Here is a 19,775-nt window from a genome sequence, read left to right on the forward strand (position 1 = left end):
TCACCACTGGATCAACTGGCAGCATCAGGATGGATGGTGAAGAGATTGAGATTGTTCACAGCTTTAGTTTGCTTGGCTCCACAGTAAACACTCTTGGCACCAGTAGCCAGGAAATTAAAAGGTGTATTGCCATGGGAAAGTCTGCTGTTAGGGACCTCTCCAAAGTACTGAAGAGCAATGGTGTCTTTCTGGAGACTAAGGTGTTTCTGATACAGGCCATGGTCTTTACTATCACTTGTTATGCATTGGAGAGTAAGACTAAGGAGGATATAAGGAGAATTGATGCCTTTGAGCTGTGGTGCTGGAGAAGAGTATTGAGGGACTGCTAGGAAAACAAACAGATTCATCCTGGAAAGGGTTAAACTGGGTGGCTCCTTGGAGGCAAGGATTCTGAGGCTCTGTCTAACATACTTTGGACATGTTGTAAGGAGAGACTGGTCCTTGGAGAAGGACATCATGCTTGGGAGGGTGGGCGGACAGCGCAGAAGGGGAAGGCTCTCTATGAAGTGGATTGATTCAGTGACTGGGGTAATCGGGATGGGAATGTCAGAGACCGTGCGATTGGCACAGGACAGAGCAGAGTTTAGGGCTGTTGTACATAGGGTCGCTATGAGTCGCAAGTGACTCGATGGCACATAACAACAACAACAACAACAATACAAGACCAAAATGCAAAATTAATTAAAGAGGTGGGAACCTTATGTAAAAACCAGTTAGAATTTCCAAAGCTTTATGATAAAATAGCAGAAATAAACTTCACTGTGAAAGAACATGCAAATACTCGAAGCAATGGAAAAAAGAGTCAGTTTAACAGAAGACAACTTTGGTTACACATTTTGAAGAACAAAAGAAAGAACAAAGAAAACTGAACAGGACATAGTGGTTTTGCAGGACATCCATCAAGAAACACAATATACACGTAATGAGGGTTCCAAAAGGAATGAGGGAAAGTCCAGAAAACAAATTTGGGTGAATTGTGGTAGAAAACTTTACAGATATTGTAAAAGACAAGATTTGAATTGAAGAAGCTTAACAAATCCCATTTTGGTTAAATTAAAGAGAAACACACCATAATAAATTAAGCTTTCCCAAATGAGATCTAAAGAATTTTGAGAGTAGCTCAAAAAAAGCAAAATATCATATACAAAGGGATCTCAATAAGTATTGATTTTCTCTCTATAACTATGCAGGCAAAAAGGCAATGGAGTGACAGATAAGTCTTGAAAGGATAATATAATCAGCAAAACTGTCATTCAAAAATTAGGGTGAAATTAAGAGACTCCCGGATAAACAGAAATTAAAGAGACTATTGACTCCAGAAGCTCTATGAACTTTGATAAATGTTGATAGTCATAGAAAAGCTTCAGACCTTTTATTCATAGGATCGCTATGAGTTGTGCTCAACTCAAAGGCAATCAACAAGAACAACAACATCTAGCCACCAAATTTGTCCTACAATAACTATTAAAAGGAGTCCTCCAGAAAAGAAACCAACACGAGTCAGTGACTGACGATAGTGACATCAAACAGCCACCTGAATACAAACAAAATAAATTAATACATATTGTAGGAAATCTAGGATACAAAATAGAAATGGGCATTAAAAGGAAATGTAAGGGGAGCTCTGGTGGCCTAGTGGCAAGAAGCTGTACTGCAATCCCAAAGGTACACGGTTCGAATCCACCAGATGCTCTGCCGGAGAAGGAGGGACAATTTCCTCCTGTACCAGTCAGGTCTGACTTGACGGTACACGCACAAAAAATAATAAAATAAAATTTAAAAAAAAGAAAAGGAAATGTAATTGGTTTTACACAGAATTTTTACATACTGAAGAAGCTAAAGGCAGTTTTAAGAAATAACATTATAAACTTAACATTGTACATTTAAACAATGTTAAGTTTATAAACTTAAGGCAACCAGAAGGAAAGTAAATAGAGATACTAAGCAAATAAAGGAAAATTGCTTACGTTGAATTGACTGACTGGGGTAATAGAAGTAGGTGTGTCAAAGACAACGAAATTGGCTCATAATAGGTCAGGATTCAGAGCTATGATACACAGTGTCGCTATGAGTTGCACACAACTTAACAACATAACTATAACAACAATAACATGGTTAATATTGAGAAGAATGGAAATTGTGCTCATGCAAAACCTATATTTAGACCAAAAGCTGTTGTGCAGCATAAAAGCAAGGGAAAAGAGCATGGTTTAAAATTAAGAAAGGCATGAGTCAAAATTGTATCCTCTCCCCGTACCTATCTAATCAGTATGCTGATTGATGCTTTTGAGTTGTGGTGTTGGGGGAGACTACTGAATATCCTATGGTCTTCCTAGAGAACAAACAGAACTGTATTGGAATAAAGTGAAGTTAGATTGCTCCTTGGAAGCAAGGATGGTGACACTTTGTCTCCCAAACTTTGGGCATGTTGCAAGAGAGGCTGATTCTTGGAGAAGGACAACATGCTCAGAAAAGTGGAGAGACTGGAAGAGAGGAAGGCCCTCAATCAGGTTGATTAATACAGTGACTGCAGCAATGTGCTTAAGTGTGTAAAGATTGTGAGGTTGGCCCAGGATAGGACAGGGGAGATAGATCCATTGGATAGGCTAGGCTAGGCTAGGCTAGGCTAGACAAGGCAAGGCAAGGCAAAGACTAGGCTAGGCTAGGCTAGGCTAGGGTAGATCTCTTTTTAAGACGGTCACTATGATTCATATTCAGTATGATTCATACTTGACTTGACAGCACCTATCAGCAATTGCCACCAAATGGATAGTGCCCAGCAATCATTACTGTCTTAACAAAAGTTTTTATAGAAGACTCCTGGACATAATACGTGAATTTTTTAAATTTTATTTTAACTTTATATATAAAAGCACTAGTTACTGGAAAGTTATAAATCTATAAGGAAGTACTTTTTCACATCTTACTTCCATGAAGGGATGGGTGGATTCCAACTGCTTATCTTTTAGTCTTTTGGTTAGTAACTCAGTGTTTAACTCAGTGTTTAACCACTCTCCATTAAGGCTATATCATCCTAAATACATGGTTGTTATGTGCCTTTGAGACAGAACTACCTCATAAATGACCCTTAAACAGGATTTCAGAGGCTTTAAAATGTCCAGTTGGAGATAGCTCATCTTTCTTCCTTGGAGAACAAAATGAGTTGGCCATCACTGTATCTTATATTGCGAAATGTCCTAAATTGGTAGCCATTTTTTTTAAAAAACACCCAGTTTGGGCATAGTGAACACATTCATACTCAATCAGTGTTGTTGCTAGTTATAACTTATGTTTTAGTTTATTTTTTTCTTCTCTAAATGGCACTCGAATGGTTGTTGACTGCTAATTTATTCATCTGGGCTATGCATTGGCTATGGGCTATTCATCATATGGCTATGCATTGACAAAAAGCTGTCCCATCAGTCTTTCATTATCAAACACAGTCTATTCTGTTTTCACAGGTGAAGAAGCATCTCTAATGGCTAAAGAGGGAACTTTCATGAAGGCATTGCAAGCGCGGAAGAAGAGTAACAGCACTGAGCTGATTATTGAGCCAGAAAAACTACCCTCTGATAGAAGCGGTGTCACATTGTTAGCTATGCTAAAGGAACCACTAGACTTTCATAACAGAAATGATGTCATGAGGGCACTAAGTTATGTGCTACCTTATCTCTCAGACGGAAATCTCGAAAATATAGAATCAATATTATCACCAATCATTAAACAGCTTTTAACCAATATAACAAATAAGGTCTCAGCTGATTTGAAGAATGACAAAAAGGAATTATCCTCTTTTTTAGGGGGTAAATATAAACGCCACCTAGTTAAAAAGAAATTAACTGCTCAGCAGGTCAAAGGAAACAGAATTCTGAAGACCTCAAAGGGCATGGAGAAGAGGTACCTCCAAGACGTGGAAGATCAGAGCACCAAGAGGAAGCAAGAATCCTGGCTATTAACGGACAACACCCTCAAAGCAATAATGCCTGTGAGACTAGCATCCACTGAGCTGCCTAAGAGTGAACTGCCCAAAGTGCAGAAACCAAAGAAGATAGAGGATATCTCCTTCAACACAGAATTTTCATTCTTCAAGGATGAAATGGGCAGGACTTTCACCTCTCTTCCTACCAAAACCCAAGCTAAGGTTGGAAACCATGAAGAAGACTCGGCCAACTCTATTGATGATTTAGAAGATGCCTATGCAAGAATTAGAAGTATGAACAGTCCTCAATCAATGGCATATGCCCCCCCAAAATACATCTTTCCTAAACGTACCATTCGTCTACTTAATAGAAGGCAAAAGGTGAAAAAGAAGCGAATATTCAGAAAGGCAGATTCCCTCCAGGAGCTGATGATTGGAAGCAGACCTCCTTCCTCTTCAGTGAAGAGCCTCATAGATTTCGCTCCAAAAGGGAACTTTTTGTCTTTAGGATATCTGAGTTCTCTAGAAAATCTTCCTGCAGAATTTTATGTGAATTCTGAAACTTCTGGAGGAAACACTAGCTTAACTGACACTGTGCCTGAAAGCTCTGTCCCCAGGAAGCCTTCCCCTGCAGATTTTGCTATGAATGTAGGAGACCTAATGGTCAGTATTAAAGAAATCGATGAAGCACAAAGAGGATATCACAACACAGGTACTGATTTACCCTCCAAAGCTGGAGACTCCACTATCCCAACACGCTTGTCTGCAGGGGACAGATTTGAAAGTCAGCTCAGTCAAGAGCTACAGCCCATCATCCCCAACAATAATGTGAGAATACTCCTTTCTCATGTTCTCCGGACTTTGAAAATGGACTGCTCTCAACCCCGAGTACAGCTGGCCTGTGCCCAGTTCATCTTCAGAACAGGTCTCCTGTTGAAGCTTCTCAACGAGCAGCAAGATGTTAAGATGGCTAAGGCAGACTGGGACACAGAACAACAGGAAACAGACTTCATCAATGAAGACACAGAAAGCCGAAATGTGCCAAAAGTGCAGGAACCAGATGAGGTGAGAACAACTCCAGAAAGATGGGTCCCAGACTTTTCCATCAGAGTTTAGGACTTGCCTATAGAGTATTCATGGTCCTGTTTCTTAGCTCCTCTTAGCCAAGTGACGAGCTAAGATAAGTCTTCCACTTTGCTAATTTAGAGGAGGGTACCACTATTCTAAAAGATTTATCACACAAATGGTAAAAAATGAATGCTTAATAGTAAGAGGATTATGTTTGGGTAGGGAATAGTTAGCTTTTATCTTTTCCATCTCTTTGTTCCTAATTTCTTTTTCCTTCTTGTATTTCAGCCCACAAATGAAGTGCTGAATGAGGAGTTTTATAAGAAACTCTTCGTGACAGTATCTGTCATTGCCGTAGTGGTGATTTTGGTTCTGGTGTTCTGTCTCATTAAGGTAAGGACAACAATAAATTCACAGTTTCTGGATACATCTTGTCTTTATAATAGATTCAGACTCTGCAAATTGAACATTAAATCCACTTTCCAACCTAATAGTCTTTAATAGTCATGTGGACTGGGTTACATTTTGATTTTTCATTGCAAAAGATATTCCAGGACTTTTAAAAGAATCCCTGTCTCAGAAGATCATGGTGGCCCTGAAACCAAGATAACAAGCCATTAGACTCTTTGAGAAGTTAAGCTTAGAAAACCAGGTACATGATAAAAAAATTTCTTCAGCCCAAAACTATGACAGTCATTTTCTTTCTATTGATTTTATCTTGTCACTGATTTCATTGTTAGCTGGCTGAAATGATGAGAGAGAAAAATGACATCTCATGAGAGTTACCAATCTAAGAAGGAAATATACACAAACAATCTAGAAATTATACTGTAGTTGCATTAGGTTTTCATAGTGTTATTCTTTTCCAGTCTGTAAGGCATCATCTAAATAGTTCAGTTAAAATAACACAGCCAAATTCCTTTATCAGTAGCTTATTCATAGAGTTTACCTTATTTAGTTTTTGTTCAATTATATAATACTTTATTAATTTCCTGATAAACCTCTGCTAGCATAGTAAACACATAATTTAAGAAGTTGACAATCTGACCTTACTCTAACAGTCCCCACCAATTTACCTAATTACCTTTTCTAGGAATAGGGATTCCCAGAGCAGCTCTCCCTTCAATCTGGAGCAGCCCCCATCCATACCCCATTCTCACCATGTCGGTTCCTACTGTGTCTGTGCCTTTACTCATCTAAAATCTCTTTCACTCACTCTGCCTGTGAGTCTATTAAAAGTCAGCTCAGAAGTGTTTTTCTTCAAAAAGCCTTTCCTGAAATCTCTATTCTTCCTGGCCTTGGTTCTTCTCTGAGAAGGGTTATCATTCCTTAAAGGCCAGAGAGAGTGATTTTCCCTTTTCTAACAATGTAAAAAAGTGGTAAAAACTTTTTTAAAAGCAGGCTACACAAGATAATTCAAAATCAATACATTGAGGAGCAAAGCAAAAGTGTAAAACCAAAATTGTCTGCTGATTTGTCTACAGAAGGTAATGGCCTGCATCAGTAGGATTGATCTGTTCCTTGTAGAGAAGGCAAGGAACAGATCAACAAGTGAAGTGACTATTCTAACATCACCCACAGTAGATCTGTAGCCTATGTCAGCAGATACACCCTGTCAGGCCACTAGCACTCTGCCTGAGATGGAGAGAGGTGGGCTCTACTCCTCCAGTTCTTTCCATTAAACATTTGTTTCAGTCTATTCTCTATGTTCTTTTCTTTCTCCTTTTGAGCCCTGTCTCTACAGAGACACAAACAGTCTGTCTGTGGAACCTATGCTTTTCTCACTATCCCATAATATTTCATACATAATATTTCATAATGTGGCATTCCAATTTTTGGTCATTCCTGCCCCTGGAAAGAAGCAGCTGATTTTCTCTTAGTGGCAACAGAGACTCATTTCTAAGCCTGTGGAGGCTGGGGACCAACACAAATCAGCTCAAGGTACCAGGGATGATAATTATTCATTTACTGCCCACTGCCCAGATGTGCCCTACTGTCCCAAGTAACAAGTGGCATTTTTCTTTTTTGATGGTTTATTCCTTATAAAAAAAAAGGAGGAAACCCAACAGAGTGTAGAAATTATTGAACAATATCATATTGCAAGCAAGATCCTGCTGAAGATTATAAAAAATATGACTGGAACAGTACATCAACAGAGAATTACCATATGTGCAAGCTGGGTTTAGAAGAAGATGTGGCACTAGGTGAATCTTAGCCAGAAGCAGAGAGTGCCAGAGGAGTTTCTATCTGTGTTTCGTTGACTATACGAAGGCATCTGACTCTGTGGATCACAACAAATTGTTGCTAACCTTGAGGGGAATAGGAACTCTAGGGCACTAAGTATGTCAATGTAGAGACTAAGGTGCACCTGATGATGCAGGCCATGGTCTTTGCAATTACTTGCTATGCGTCATAGAGTAGGACAATGACTAAGGATGGCAGAAGAAGATTTGATGTCTTTGAGTTGTGGTGCTGGAGAAGGGTATTGAACATACCATGGACCACCAAGAATAGTTCTTTCTTCGAGAGGGTGAAACCAAGTTTCTCCTTGGAGTAAAAAATTTAGAAGCTCTTTCTTATATACTTTGGGCAGGTGGCTAGGAGGGGTCAGTCCTTGGAGAAGGATATCATACTTGGAAGGGTAGAGGGACAGCACTGGAGTAAAGGACCCTGGATGAGATGGATTGACACAGTAACTGAGGCAATGGGGGTCAGGAGTATCAGAGTTAGTGAGACTGGCTCAGGACAGAGAAGACTTCAGAACTGTTGTAGTTAGGGTTATGATGAGTCACAGGCAACTTGAATGCACATAATAACAATGTACTTGGGCCAGGAAACTGTAGCAGAAGAGAGCAGGGAAGCACTGCATGGTTCAAGATCAGGAAAGATGTGCATTAGGGATGCTTCCTATCCCCATACCTTTTCAATATAATTGTGGAACAGATAATTCCTGAGGGTGGACTTTATGAAAAGGAATGTGGTACCAGGATTGGAAAAGACTCACCAACAACCTGTGTTATGCTGATGACACAACTTCACCCACTAAAACTGGGGAAGACATGAGACATTTGCTACAGAAAGTCAAGGACTGTAATCTTCAATATGGATTGAAGCTCAACAGCAAGAAAACAAAGATTCTCACCACTGGACCAATTGACAGCTTCATGACTGATAGAGAAGAGATTGACATTAACAACTTCATCTTCCTTGGTTCCACAATTAACTCTCATTGGGGAAGTTGGCTGTTAGGGACTCTCTTGAGTACTGAAGAGCAACTATGTCATTCTGGAGACTTAAATTGCACCTGATACAAGTCATGGTCTTTGCAATTACTTGCTATGCATCAGAGAGCTGGACAGTGATTAAGGATGATAGAAGAAGAATTGATGCCTTAGGGTTGTGGTGCTGGAGAAGAGTCTTGAACATACCATGAACTGCCAAGAGAACAAACAGGCTTGTCCTGGAGAGGGTGAAACCAAGCTACTTGCTGGAGACAAGGGTTTTGAAGCTCCATTTCATGTACTTGGGCAAGAGACCATTCTTTGGAGAAGGATGTTATGCTTGAAAGGGGGGGAGGTGCAGTGCAGGAGAAGAAGATCCTATATAAAATGGATTGACTCAGTGACTGGAGAAATGGGATTACTGGAGACGATGAGATTGGCTCAGGAGAGCATAGGATTCAGAGCTATTGTACACAGGGTAGCTATGAGTCACAGGCAACTCAATGACTCGTAACAATAACAGCATAAACCCTCTGCTTTTAATTTCTATGTTCTGTTTAGCCTTATATTTCTATATTTATATTTTCCTTATATCCTCTTCCTTCTTAGATATTGAGCTTTTTGAGGACTATAACTATGCAGTATTTTAATAGTAATGGACAATAATGGTGCTTGTTATTGTGTGCTGTTAAGTCAGAACCGACCCATAGCAGACCCTTCAGTGGGTTTTCAGAGGCAGTAAATTACAAGGGAGGAGAACACGTTATCTTTCTGCAGGAGAGCATGTAGTGGATTTAAACAGTGTGCCTTAGGGATTGCAGCACAGCTTCTTGCCACTATGCCACCAGAGCTCTGTTATAATGGTGCTTAAGAGAAGAAAAAGACTGTGTTGTATTAATTCCACATTCAGTGATAACCATATAACCAAATACTTACTTTGAAGTAACATACAGATTCCACCAACAGACAGATTTGACAGATTTAGGCATTCTTAAGTTTTGAAAGGACAGTTTTTAAAACTCTAGAAAAAGTGAACACATTATAACAGAGTAGCGGCCTGTGGCACAGTTATTGAAACTTTGACAGATTTGCCCTCCATCAGCAAATGTGGGGAGCCCCTGACTGGCCTACTTACCTGGAAGGTTGACATTTCACACCCACCCGGAGTGTCTAGGAAGTAAGGCCTAGTGTTCTGCTTCTGGAAGGTCATGTCTTAAAAACTCCTTGGAGCAGTTGGTTCTACTCTGCACATGAGGGAGACCACGAGTCAGATCTCCCAGGGAAAAGTGCTGCTGACTCACAGGGAGGAGACAGAATCCACTAGCTGCACCGCCTGTGCAATTTACAGCCTCTGAAAATCAGCTGGAGGGGGAGCTTTGAGTCCCTCTGTTATTCAGCAGCAGCAATAAAATGGCTGAGACTTAATTTAAATGACAAACTTTGTGCCTGATTTTATCTTTCTCCCACCCCCACCTGAGTCCTCACCCTTTAAGATATGTTATTTTTAGAGATAAAGGAGATCACATTAAAGCCCCTTTTGCAAAACCAAAAGCAGAACCGAGAGTCACCAGATCAGAGTCTATCTCCTAACTGTTCTGTTTTCATTTCCTTAAGGCAAAAAGAAATGAGGAATATTTGAATACTGAAACATAGCTGAAGTAGCTGGAGAGATTGATATTTTAAATATGAAAAGAGTTTTCTAAACCAATAAGAAAAAGAGAAATGATCTGGCAGGAAAGGAGGAGGCAAGGGTTCTGTAGAGAAAGAAAGAGGTGTTTGCACTCTTAGAACCACATCCATCCCTCTCCTCACAGCTTTTGGCCTTTGTCACATTGTGATATAGAGTTCCCTATATTTTCTTCTGTCACGTTCCTCAACTTCACCTATTGCAATCAAATTGGAACCAACTTAAACCTGACCCTCTAGTAGTTTTTAAGAGCTGTAAGTCACAAGAGAGGAGGTTACCATTTTTATCCCCCAAATACTGATGTATTTGAACTGCTTGCCATTGGGTTAGTAGAGCAACTCTACCCTCTAGGTCATTAGGCAACCACTTTACATTCATAGCATTGAGCTATTATTATTTTATGTTTTATTCCACGCAGAATGTGTGTTCTGTTTGGTTGGTTTGAGTATAGTTAAGGCAGGAAATCTAACTTTTCCCTATGTGGTGTATCAAGTTGTTTTAAAATCCATTGAATGCTTAATTCGTCAGTTATCTAGAATACTGCCTTATTCTGGCCTCTCCTATTCCACTGATGTATCTGCCTTTTCTTCCACAGTGCATCTGCCAGGTTTAGACTTCTGACTTCTCAGTTAGCAGCCAAGCGCTTAACCAGTGCACCACCAAGAGCCTTCCAAATTCTCCTATTAATTTCCAGAAATTTTTAGGTGATCTCCAGGTTAGCTCTGGTGCTGCAGTCCATAGGGACTGGTGCTGCTACTGAAAGGCTGTGCCTCTCTGCCAGTTCAAGTCTATCAGTAGCTCCGTCAGAGAAAGATGGACAATCTCCTTACGTGAGATTTTAGCCTCAGTGGTGAAGCCAGATAATTAATTGGAGCCACAAGAAAATCTTATATTACTTCCAAAAATTTTTAGTTGATCTTCAGAGCTTTTAAGTATCCATTATTTCACATTCAAATAATGTTAATTTTGTCACTCTTTCAAATGCTTCCATCTCATTCCCTTTTCTTATTGCATTGATTAGCATTATCTAAGCAAGGTTGAAAAATAGCTGTAGTAATAGTTGTATGTATTCATAATTATAATGCTATGATCTAAGTTTCTGGTAGATATTTTAATTATGTGGAGGATGTTTCCTACTTTTCCTACTTCTAAGTTTTTAATTAGGAATTACATGTTGAATGTTATCTAAAACAATTGATAAAAATCTCATTAAATATATGCAGAAACTAAGGTAGGTACTAAATTAGTTACTTAAAGAACTGTTAAGTAGGGTAAGATCCCAGGACTCAAAAAACTTACCATCTAGCAGTGAAGATAAGGCTTAAGTAAAGGAATGGAGATAGGCCTGGAGAGAGTGGCCATTGTGTTCAATAACCAAGATCATGCTTTCATCCAAAACAGATCCTTTCTTGTAGAAGACGTGAAAAGGAAGATATAGAAGCAGGATTCTCAAGGTGAATATTAGTCTGGCAATTTAAAACAATGGTTATAGTAGTTAAAATACATACAAAAGGCATTTATAACCTGACAACTTTTGAAAATGGAATTTGAGAGCTAGAGGAGACCTTAGACTAACTCTCTCCCAGCCCCCTCAAGCTACAGTGAGGGTTCTGCCAAGAGCAGGAAGAGGGCGTCACCTGGACACTTTGTGTGGTTCCAGCAAAATAATTCTCCAGGCCAAGCTGAGTTTGATGGCTAAGGCAGGAGCCCCAGTGGTCCAACAGGCTAAGCATTAGGCTCGTAACCCAAATGTCAGCAGTTGGAGCCCTACAGTTGCTCGGAAAGAAATAGATGAAGCAGGCTGTTCCAATAGGGATTTCCACTTCAGTAACCTTATGGAACAGTTCTTCCCTGACCTATAGGGTTGCTATGAATGGAATAAAATCGGTGACTGTTGTTGGTTGGTTGGTTGGTTTGCTTGAAACAGAGTCTTTTGACCAGGAGTGGGCAGGGAGGCAGGTAAGAGGCTATTCCATTCTCTTCCTTCTATTGAGGGCATCAGGCTGGACCAGAGGTCTTTTTTAGAGGTTCTGGGGGAAAGGGCAGATTGTCTTGGGTAAAAGGACTACTATCATTCATGGCTGATGGAAGGTAGAATACATGAGGTTTTTTCATGTAAAATCACAGTAAAATGTGACTTCTCATCTTGTTAAGCCCCTGTGTTTTATTCTTATCCCAACCACATAGAACTTTAACCTTCTGGGCCATTAGACTAGCTTTTCTGGGAGAGAAAGGTCAATTCTCTTAACCACAGTCTTCTCAGTAATGAGTGCCAGAAAGAGGCTGCTCCTTCCCATTTGAGAACTTCTCCATTGATGACATTGTGACTGGGCTTTAAGTTACAATTCTAACATGATCTAGTATTTTCAAACTATTCACTTCCTAAACAGCATGCCTCTGGAAACTCTATGAGCTTTGAGAAATGACAATAGTTATAGAAAGGCTTCAGATGAGTTGTGCTTGATTCGACGACAATCAATAACAATATAGACACATGTAATTTATAAAGCACTCTTGGAGTCCTTGAGTGCTGCAAATCATAAATGCTCTCAACTGCTAACCGAAAGGTTGGAGGTTCTGGTGCACCAAGGTGCCTCAAAAGAAAAACCTGGCTATCTACATTCTGACATTTCAGTCATGAAAACCCTATGGAGTTTTACTCTGACACACCTGGGTCATCATGAGTTAGCACTGACCCTATAGCAGCTTTCCAAAGCAAGCCCACTTATTTTACACTATGAGCTCTACAGTTTTCTATTCTGTTCAGATTTGTTTTCATGTTAGTCATGACCTTTAAACTGATTTCACCGCCCAGTAACTACTCAGTGACCACTAGTATGAAAATAACTGAGTTAGAAAACTTTGTTAGTTAGACTCAGGCATTCACTTGGTTTAACTGACTCCTTGTTTCATCTTCCATTCATTCTAATACAAATTTCAGAGTCTCTTCTGACATCTATTTTGAACTTTTCTTTCTCACTATCTTTATATCAACTTTTCCTTTCTTCATAGATGATGTGCTTGTCATTATACAACTTGATGGGTCTTTGGTTATTAGTGTGCAGTGTGTAAAATTTATTTTAATGACGTTTTGAAAGTTCTGTTGAGAAACACTCAAGATCACATTTTAGGTTTTGTGGACTCTTCATTTTTTTTCATCTACACTTTGAACTTGAATATGAATAATTAGTTGATGGTCAGTACCAAGTCAACCTCAGACTTCATTTTCACTCTTGTATTGAGCTTCACTATAGTCTCTTTCCACTTTTCTGGTGAAGTCCTTGTGTATACTATTTGTGGTTTGGGTTGTTTTTAAAAATAATTTGTTATTAATAAATCAATGATTATACAAATTAAAGCTAACTTTGGTAAGAACAGGAAACTCAGAACACTTAATTGTGCTCATGTGAAATGTATCCATAGACCAAGAAGTTGTCCAAACATAACAAGTGAATATAGGATGGTTTCAGATCAGGAAAGGTATATGTCAGGACTGTATCTTTTCGCCATATCTATTCAATCTGAGGCTGAGTGGTAAGGAGTTGCGTGAGCAACCCAAAGGCAGTTGGTTCAAATCCACTAGCTGCTCTGTTTAGAAAACAGACAATCTCCTCTCATGTATTTATAGCCTCAGAAAACCTACTGGAGAATCACCTATGAGTTGGTTCCAACTTAACAACACATAACAAAACCAACAATATTCAATCTGTATGCTAAACAAATAATTCGAGAAGCTGAACTACATAAAGAAGAGTTGGACACATCAAGATTGGAGGAAGATTCATCAACATCCTATGCTATGTAGACAACATTGTTTTTCTTGCAGAGTCAAGAGTTAAAGCACTTACTGAAGAAGATCAAAGACTACATACAGCCTTCAATATAGGTTACAGGTCAACATCAAGAAAACAAAAAATTCTCACCACTGGACCAATGGATAACATCATGATAGATGGGAAAAAGATTGAAGTTGTCAACAATTTCACTTTACTTGGTTTCACAATCAATATCCATGCTGTTACACACTGGGGAAATCTGATGTCCAGGACCTCTCTAAATTCCAAACAGCAAGGATGTCAGTTTAAAGACTAAAGTATGTCTGACCCAAACCTTGGTATTTTCAGTTGCTTCATATGCATCTGAAAGTTGGACAATGAACAAAGAAGACTGAAGAAGAATCAACATTTTTTGAAATGTGGTGTTGGCAAAGAGTGCTGAATATACTGTAGTGCCAAAAGAACAAAGAATTCTGTCTTGAACACAGTGCAACAAGAGTGTCCTCTAGAGTCAAGGATGACAAACCTTCATCTCACTGACTTTGGGCTTGTTCTTAGAAGGAACTAGGCCTTGGAGAGAGATATCATGCTAGGAAATGTGGAGGGTCAGAGAAAGGGAGGAGACCTTCAACAAGATGGATTGACACAGTGACTATCACAGTGGGCTTGAGTGGGACAGAGATCATGAGAATGGTGCAGAATAGGGCAAGGTTAAGATCTATTGGTTACAGTGTCACTCTGTTGTATTCAACTAGACAGCACCTAAGGACAACAGCATTCATTGTCTAACTTTCACATGCATATGCAGCATTTAGCAATACCAGAGCTTGGATTCTGCACATCTTTAAACTGTCTTTAAACTGACATCCTTGCTTTTTAAGCACATTATAGATGTCTTTGACAGATTTCCCCAATGCAGCACATCTGATTTCTTGGTTGCTACTTCCATGGGCAGTCTGGAGACTAAGGTGCACCTGATCCAGGCCATGGTCTTCGCAATTACTTGCTATGCATCAGAAAGCTGGACAATGATTAGGGAAGATAGAAGGAGAATTGACACCTTTGAGCTGTGGTGCTGGAGAAGAATACTGAATATACTATGGACTGCTAGAAGAACAAACAAATTTGTCCTAGAGAGGGTGAAACTGGGCTGCTCCTTGGAGGCAAGGATTCTGAAGCTTCATCTGATGGACTTTGGAGATGTTAAGGGACCAGACCTTGGAGAGGGACATCATGCTTTGGAGGATGGAGGGACAGTGCAAGAGAGGAAGACCCTCTACGAAATGGATTGACTCAGTGACTAGGGTAATGGGGGTAGTTGTGTCAGAGACAATAAGGTTGGCTCAGGATAGAGCAGGGGTCAGATAGGTTGTAGATGACACATAACAACAACAACTACCAAGGGTATTATTGATTGTAGATTAAAGGAAATTAAAATCATTCACAACCTCAATGGTTTTCTCATCTATCTTGATTTTGCCTATTGATCACTAGTGAAACTTTTTGTTTTTTTGAAGTTGGGATGTAATCCATATTGAAGGCTGTAGTCTTCAATTTCTTCAGTAAATGCATGAAGCCTTCTTAATGTCTGCAAAGTTGTATCATATTAGGCAAGTTGTTAGTGAATTGTCTTCTAACTCTGAACTCTTCTTCAAATAGCTCAGCCTTTCAAAACATTTGCGTAACATACAGACTGAATAGGAATGAAAAAAGAATATAGTCCTAACACACACCTTTCCTAATTAAGCAATGCAGTGCCCCCTTGTTCTGTTCGGGAAATACTTTTTGGTCTATGTATAGAATTTGCATGAGCACAATAGTTCATAGATTCCCATTCTTCCCGATACTAGCCATAAATTGTTATGATTCACATAGTCAAATGCCTTTACATACTCAATAAAGCACAAATAGACATCTCTCTGGTATTCTCTACTTTCAGGAATGATATCCCTTATGCCCAGCTTCTTCTGAATCCCGCTTCAATTTCTAGCAGTTTCCTGTGCACATATGTTCCGGCTATTTTAAAATAATCATTAGCAAGTGTTTACTTGCATGAAATATTAATGATATTGTTCACTAACTTCCACAATCTTTGGGTCATCCTTCTAGGTAGTGGAACAAATAGGACTTTCTTCCAATTAGTTGGCTAGGTAACTATATTCCAGTTTCTTGGTATAGACTAGTGAGCACTTCTAGGGTTGTACCTGTGATAGAAGAATTGATACCTTAAATTGTGGTGTTGGAGAAGAGTACTGAATATCCCACGGACTGCCAAAAGAACAAACAGACATGTCTTGGGAAAAGTGCAGCCAGTGTTCTTTGAGGTGAAGATGGCGAAGTGTCTTCTCATGTACGTTGGAAATGTTGCTAGGAGGGGCTAATTTTTGGAAAGGGACATCATGCTTAGAAGACTAGAGCATCAGCAAAGAGAAGAAGACTCTCAACAAGACAAACTGACACAGTGACTGGAGCTATGGTTTCAAGTGTGTCAGAGATGATGAGGATGGCACACTATAGGACAGTTTTCAGAACCGTTGTTCATAGGGTCACCATGAATGCTGCTCAACTCAGCAGCACCTGAGAACAACAACAATTCTTTTTGGTACAACAACTCTATGTTCTATCATCTTTCGATGCTTCCTGATCATTCAAACTTTTGCCCAAAAGTCCTTCAGTATTGACAACACCAGGCTTGAATTTGTTCTTCAGATCTTTCAGCTTGAGAAATGCTAAGTGTGTTCTCTTTTGGTTTTCTTACTCTAGCCCTTTGGACATTTTCTTATAGTCCTTTGCCTTGTCTTTTCAAGCTGCCCTTGGAACTCTTTTCCGCTGTCCTAATTCAGAATTTCTACCCTCACTCCTCTTTTGTTCTGGCTTCTTTATGTTCCAGGGCAAGTTTCAGAGTCTATTCTGACATTCATTTTGGTTTTTTCTTTACTTCCTGTCTTTGTCATGATCTTTTGCTTTCTTCATGGGGGATGTCCTTGATGTCAGCTCGTTGGTCCTTGGTCATTAGTGTTCAATGAATGCAGACAGTTACTGCAGACCTAAAATTTACAAGGGGATGTTCTCTGCAAAGGGTGCAGTGTTTTATATGTGCCCATGGAGTGTGCCTGGCAATAGTGCCCAGTGAGAGGGAAGGGCCGCTGTCAGATGTGGTGCTCCCTTATTCCGGGGATTGACTGCAGGCCAGGTGAGGCTCAGTCGATAGGTTCCCATATGCGTGCAGTTGTACTTAAACACCGAGTCTCTAGTGATTTTGCTAATTCTGGTTAGAAGGTAAACTTCGATTACTGCTACGACTATAGATATACATTGTGAGGGACATGGAAATTGACAGTGAATCACTAATTGCTTTGCATGTGTGTTTCTCTTCAAGCGACACTCCCCGAAGTTTGTGGCTTGAGAGACCATCAGAAAATGATAATCAGGTACATTTGGGAGAACGCTGTGTTATGGTGAGAGACACCAGGAGAGGTGCAGACTTATGAGTTCTCTTTCACTTTTCTAGGGAGGAAAATGTTGCTGGGGATGCCCACTTTGGCTAAGGGATATATATAGACCTCTCAATGCCACTTGCATGACAAATATGACACAGGATTTATATTACAAGAATTCTTCTGATGAGGAAGAAATGTTGAGCATATGTTCAAGGTAAATGATCAGGAACAACTTAAACTTCTTGTCTGAAATTAACATATATCAAAATAGAGAAAATTCAGAACTAAATTTCAATGTGGACTCCACACTTTATAGTGCCATGGAGGCTGGATGAATTAAAAACTATTGCCCTAAGATAATCTTTAAACATTAAAGTAAATACGTACCCTAGTGTCTTCTTAAAGCCAAACAATAATTAAGTTTAACTAGTAAAGAATATCTGTCTTGGGCACTGTGCTTTTTTAAAAGTTAACTAACTCTTATACATTGTTGGTGGGATTGTAAAATGGTACGACCACTCTGGAAGGCAGTTTGGCATTTCCTCAAAAAAGCTGAACATAGAAATTCCATATGACCCAGTTATTCCACTGCTTGGAATATACCCTGAGAAAATGAGAACTGAGGCACAAACAGCGACTAGTACACCAATGTTTGTAGCAGCATTATTCACCATAGCAAGAACATGGAAACAGCCCAAATGTCTAATCACAATGGTATGGATTGAGAAATTATGGTTTATTCACACAATGGAATACAGCACACAGGAGCAAGGATTTTGTAAATTATTACTTAACTTAGGAGGGACTGGAGAGCATTATGGTAAGTGAACTAACTCAGTCTCATAAAGAAAAATACTGTATAAGACCATTATTGTAGAATGAGTACAAGGATCCAAGGTGGGGTGAGTGGAGAAGGGTGAAGATGGGGGAAGTGCTTAATTATAGGGTTGCACAATTTGATGAGTGGAGGGAGGTGTGGGTAAAAGAAAGGGGAAGTATCTGGTGTGAAAAACAATGTATATGAACTTTGTAAGTAAACCAGTATAAAATATTTTTTTTAAATGAATTAAAAATACCCACGTGTATATGTTTGAGAGCTTGGTGCCATAGTGCTTTTCATGTTGTGTTGCCAACTCTAAGGTCAGTGGTTCTAGTCCACCAGCTGCTCTGAGGGAGGAGGATGGACAATCTCCTTCTGCAAAGATTTACAGCCTCAGAAACCAGGCAGAGAATCAACAATGAGATGAAGTTGACTTATTGTTATGGGTTTGGTTTATTGATTTTTATGAGATTAATCTGAAAACAGCAACATGAGAGACTAGACAGGAATCTCTGGGGAATGTTAATGGAGTTTATGTTAAGGGGGAAGAAACAGCTTAGAAAAGAAGGGTGGAAACAGTTATATAACTCAAAGAATGCAATCAATGTCACTGACTTGAACATGTAGAAAATGCTCAATTGTATGTTTTGGTGTGTGTATTCTCAATACCAAAATAAATAATTTTTATAAAGAAAGAGAAAGGGGAGGTAAAAAATTCAATTGCTTCTTTCCAGAAAAAAGAGCTGCTAACATTGTTCTTATTCCAGGGAGATCCAATCTACTACGGACATAGAGAAGGGCACGATGTGAAAGGAAAGTGAAGAGAGTGACGCCCAGGAGATCAAAGGGTGAACCTCATCTGTTCTCAGCTGCCTCCAGAATTTTGTTAATTGGCTTCTTACTATCTCATATTAAAATGTATGCATGCAAAACCATCTTAAGGAACTGACGTGTTTATACAGGGACATGTTCTCTGAAATAGGATGGTATGGGACTCATGCTGTGAGCTCATATGGACTCTGTGGCTCAACTCTTGGTTGTCCTTCCTCATCACTGCTGCTGCTGCTGCTGAATCTACAGCTTTGAGTAACCAGAAGAATAAACAAATCTGTCTTGTAAGGATATGGATAGACTGCTCCTTGGAAACAAACAAAGATGGTGACACCCTAACCAGGCTCCTTAAGATTCTGACCATGCTTTAAGGAGCACTCTGGTTCTATTTCCTCCAAGACAGAATTGTTAGTTCTTTTGGAAGTCCACAGGAAATTCAATACTCTTCTTCAACACCACAATTCAAAGCCATCAGTTCTTCAGTCTTCCTTAAGCACTGTCCACCTCCCAGATGCATAGAAAGCAACTGAAAAGACCATGGCTTGCAGCAGGTGCATATTGCTCTTTAAACTGGAATTTGTTTATTGTGACTGTGAAGCGAAGCTCTATCATCTTTGCCTCCAAAGAGCACTCTCTGGCTGCAACTCTGTTCAAGAAGTTTGAATGTTGTTGTTGATTACTGTCGAGTTGCGCACGACTCATAGCAACCCTATGAACAAAAGGTCTGAATCAAAATACCCACTGTGTTTAACTATTCCATATTGAGGTATACAACAGAGATTTAGAAACAATCCTATAAATATAGTATATAGTGTAGTAATATAGTCTAGATATACAATGAAATATTATTTAGCAATGTAAAATGAAAATACTGGCATATGCTACAATATAGGTGCATTTTGAAAATACAATGCTAAGTGAAAGGCACTTAACTACAGAAGGTCATATATTGTATGATTCCCTTCCTGTCAAAGGTTTAGAATAAGCAAGGTTATAGACATAGAAAGTAGCAT

The 19,775-nt window shown here is 39.4% G+C and overlaps 1 protein-coding gene across 1 annotated transcript in view; it reads left to right on the forward strand.

Moving 5' to 3' along the window:
• LOC102846807 (leucine-rich repeat-containing protein 37A2-like) overlaps positions 1-18,752 on the forward strand; it is a 67,898-nt gene extending 49,146 nt beyond the window's left edge. The window contains exons 10-13 of the mRNA XM_006889481.1: positions 3,462-3,600; positions 4,684-4,984; positions 5,276-5,380; positions 18,699-18,752. Coding sequence (XP_006889543.1) covers positions 3,462-3,600; positions 4,684-4,984; positions 5,276-5,380; positions 18,699-18,752 — 599 coding nt within the window. The remainder of the gene's footprint in view (positions 1-3,461; positions 3,601-4,683; positions 4,985-5,275; positions 5,381-18,698) is intronic.
• The last annotated feature ends 1,023 nt before the right edge of the window (positions 18,753-19,775 follow it).

Source organism: Elephantulus edwardii, unplaced genomic scaffold (assembly GCF_000299155.1).
Source record: "Elephantulus edwardii isolate Elephantulus edwardi_28Jun2011 unplaced genomic scaffold, EleEdw1.0 scaffold00077, whole genome shotgun sequence".
NCBI lineage: Eukaryota > Metazoa > Chordata > Mammalia > Macroscelidea > Macroscelididae > Elephantulus > Elephantulus edwardii.